This window comes from Sprattus sprattus (genome assembly GCF_963457725.1).
Source record: "Sprattus sprattus genome assembly, chromosome: 14".
NCBI lineage: Eukaryota > Metazoa > Chordata > Actinopteri > Clupeiformes > Clupeidae > Sprattus > Sprattus sprattus.
In genome coordinates this window covers 6,098,529-6,101,844 of record NC_137912.1, presented here as the reverse complement: position 1 = coordinate 6,101,844, position 3,316 = coordinate 6,098,529, and the positions used below count along the sequence as shown (strand labels likewise).

Genomic DNA, 3,316 nt, shown 5'->3' with positions numbered 1-3,316 from the left:
TTTAGTCAAAAACTACATTTCCCAAAAAACCACGCTCCCCTTCCTTCCCCTCACTGATCACTCGTCATCGGAGTTGGCTGCTCTGGAAAGTTCCGGATCCATCAGTTCCTGGCGTCTGCGCATGATTGCGGCGAACTGGGCGTGCTCTGTGGCATCCTGGAAAACGACAATGCAACAAGGTGAATGTTTTTAAATTTTTCTCTCTCTTTTTGGTCGGGCGATAAGAAGGAAGGAAGTGGGGCTCAGTGGCTGCTGCTCTCGTCGAAGGACTCCACCCCGGAGTCACTGGCCACCGCCGTCAGCTTCTCCTGCCTCCTCCTCATGATCTCCTGGAGCTCAGAGCCAGAGCTCTTCTGTAGGAGAGAAAGGAGAGAGAGAGAGAGAGAGAGAGAGAGAGAGAGAGAGAGGAGAGACAGAGGAGAGAGAGAGAGGAGAGACAGAGGAGAGAGAGAGAGGAGAGAGAGAGAGGAGAGGAAGAGAGAAGAGAGAGAGAGGAGAGAGAGAGAGGAGAGAGAGAGAGAGAAAGAGAGGAGAGAGAGTGAGGAGAGAAAGAGAGAGGGGAGAGAGAGAGAGAAAGAGGAGAGAAAGAGAGGAGAGAGAGAGAGAAAGAGGAGAGAAAGAGAGGAGAGAGAGAGGAGAGAAAGAGAGGAGAGAGAGAGGGGAGAAAGGGAGAGAGGAGAGAAAGAAAAGAGAGAAAAAAGATAGGAGACCAACAGAATAGAGATGGATAGACAGATAGATAGACAGATAGATAGATAGAACAGGCAGGCCAATAGATACAGAGAAATAATGGGAGGATGGGGTGGAGGTAAAGATGGGTAAGGAAGAGAAAGGGAAAAGATAAAGGGGTATAGACCAGGTAAAGAGAGGTTTGAGGAGGACACAGAGAGAGAGAAACAAAGGGAAGAGAGAGGGAGAGATAAAAAGAGGGGAGAGAGGGAGAGGGAGAGACAAGTAAGTGCACAGGACTTTGCAGGAGCAAATGGCATTCCATGGGATACGTCCTCCTTCATCGTCAATCTTTATAAATGACCCCTTGACCCTAAGGTCATAACTGTACCCCTATTGGACCTTCTGACTTAGCAATGTGCCTCCCCTTGCCTAATGAATCTGATCCGTGAGGAGGACATTTGCCATTGAACACCTCAGACAGGTCAACATGGTTGTGTCATGAAGCTAACACTGAAAGCTTGAGGCGTCTCGTCTGTCGTCTAGTGAAGCAGGGCAATCCTACTATCTGGGCAAGGAGAGTCAGACACATTCGACAGATGGGTAAGTATAACGCACACAGATGCTGTTATTGTGTTGGCTGGAGCCGGATGAATACACTGGTCCTCCCAGCTCATATATGGTGAGTCCCTCATCCAGGTACTATACAGTACCAGTCAAAAGTTTGGACACACCTTTACTTTTCTTTACTTTTATTATTTTCTACATCGTAGATTTATCCTGAAGACATCTAAACTACAGAAGAACACATATGGAGTTATGTTCTAAACAAAAAAAGTGGTATCTACCATGTATAAAATAATAAAAGTAAAGAAAATACTTCTCAAAAAATTAGAAAGTGTGTCCAAACTTTTGCCTGGTACTGTATGTGGGCTGTGCTGGTCAGGAAATAGCCTGGAGTCTGTGGAGTAATGGGCGTTCCACAGTCACAGGCACATCCATGGCCACCACAGACTACATATCAGTCACATTTATCCAAGTCTGACTTAGAGAGGATAAACTATATGCAGGTATAAACAATGTCTTCTTTTATGTTATTATTGAAAAGACTGCATTTGAAATGTTCATGTTGAACTCCTCGACTACATCAGTACTTACAGTACCAGTCAAAAGTTTCGACACACCTTCTAATTTGTTGAGAAGTTTTTTCTTTACTTTACTTTCGTAGTTTAAATGTCTTCAGTATTAATCTACAATGTAGAAAGTAATAAAAGTAAAGAAAACACAAAAAAACAAAAATTAAAGGTGTGTCCAAGCTTTTGACTGGTACTTAGATCTGTGTGGTAACCAGGAAGTCACCGTGTGTGTGAGGAATGGCGGTTTGAGGGCAACCACTTTTAAAAGTCAACAACATTGTCTTCCAGTTTTCCAGCAGACGGGGGAAACTCCTCATCACAAGAAGGGCTGTCTGATCGTTCTCTAAGGAAGATGGTGTCCTCATGGATGTCACATCAAGTTGAAGCTGATCAGCTTTTAGCATGTAGCACTAGACCGCTAGCTAGCCTAATGCAGCAGTACAACTATGGGGCAACCATGGCACAACTATGGTGCAACCAAGACTAAACTCAACAAGCCTCCTTCTTTTCTACCGATGAATGAGGGCACAGGACAGCTCCATAGGTTCCTACTGGGAATACACACATGGGTTACACTACTGAGCTTTTCCACATCTAGGAATGTCTATGGAAAAGAAGGAAGGACCTATCCAGACACAGACAAAAGGGACAATGGGGACACTGACATTAAGCCTGGGTTAAGACAAAGATATCAACAGCATCTCTAATATCTCTGTGTCTAAAACTGATATAAAACCCTCCTCAATCTGTTGGCCAGAAGCACTACAACAGAGAGCTTTAACTCTTGCTGAGTGACTAAATATGACATTACCAAAAAAAAAAAAAAAGAATAGAAGAATAATAAAAGAATACTAAGTTTGAGTGTTTTTTTTTAGTGCAAAGCCTAATTGTTAAAAAAAAAAAAAAACATTAATCTGAAAAATATGATGGCAAGCAGCACAAGCCTCCTGCATTAGAGGAGGCTGCAAATGAGAATAACTTAACACATGCGTCGAAACTGAAAACACGCTGCATTCAAATGACACCTGGCCAACAGATCAGGGATACCCGTCTCCAAACACAATACCTTCACGAGCTCATGAGCCCAGAGAGAAGATCAATGAGGGGGAGGTCAGAAGAACACCTGCAGGGTAAAGAGACCACAGAAACCAGAAGGCAACCCTTGCCAGAGTTGGCTGACAGAAGCTCCAGGAAATCATCCCAGTGCATTGGGTCAGTGCACTGGTCTCAACCACACAGAGGGACACCAGGGATAATGGGGTGTGTAGAGGGCATCATAGCTACCATTACATTACATTGAAAAAAGGCACCCAACCCCGATCACTGCTCCCCGGGCTCCGCCAAAGGCAGCTCACTGCTCTGGGTTAGTGTAACTTCACTTCACTGTGTGTGTCACTGGGTGCTGTGTGTGTGTCACTGCCCTTTTTTTCCACTTCATTCTCAGAGTTCAGGAACCTCTTTTCTAAACGGGACTAAATGACACACTTTGGAGAAAGTACAATGATGAGAAC

At 44.4% G+C, this 3,316-nt stretch overlaps 1 protein-coding gene across 1 annotated transcript in view; it reads right to left on the bottom strand.

Annotated features, from left to right (window-relative positions):
* eps8a (EGFR pathway substrate 8a, signaling adaptor) overlaps positions 1-3,316 on the bottom strand; it is a 67,684-nt gene continuing 64,368 nt past the window's right edge. The window contains exon 23 of the mRNA XM_080851466.1: positions 1-353. Within this exon, the coding sequence (XP_080707592.1) occupies positions 243-353 (111 nt within the window). The 3' untranslated portion in view covers positions 1-242. The remainder of the gene's footprint in view (positions 354-3,316) is intronic.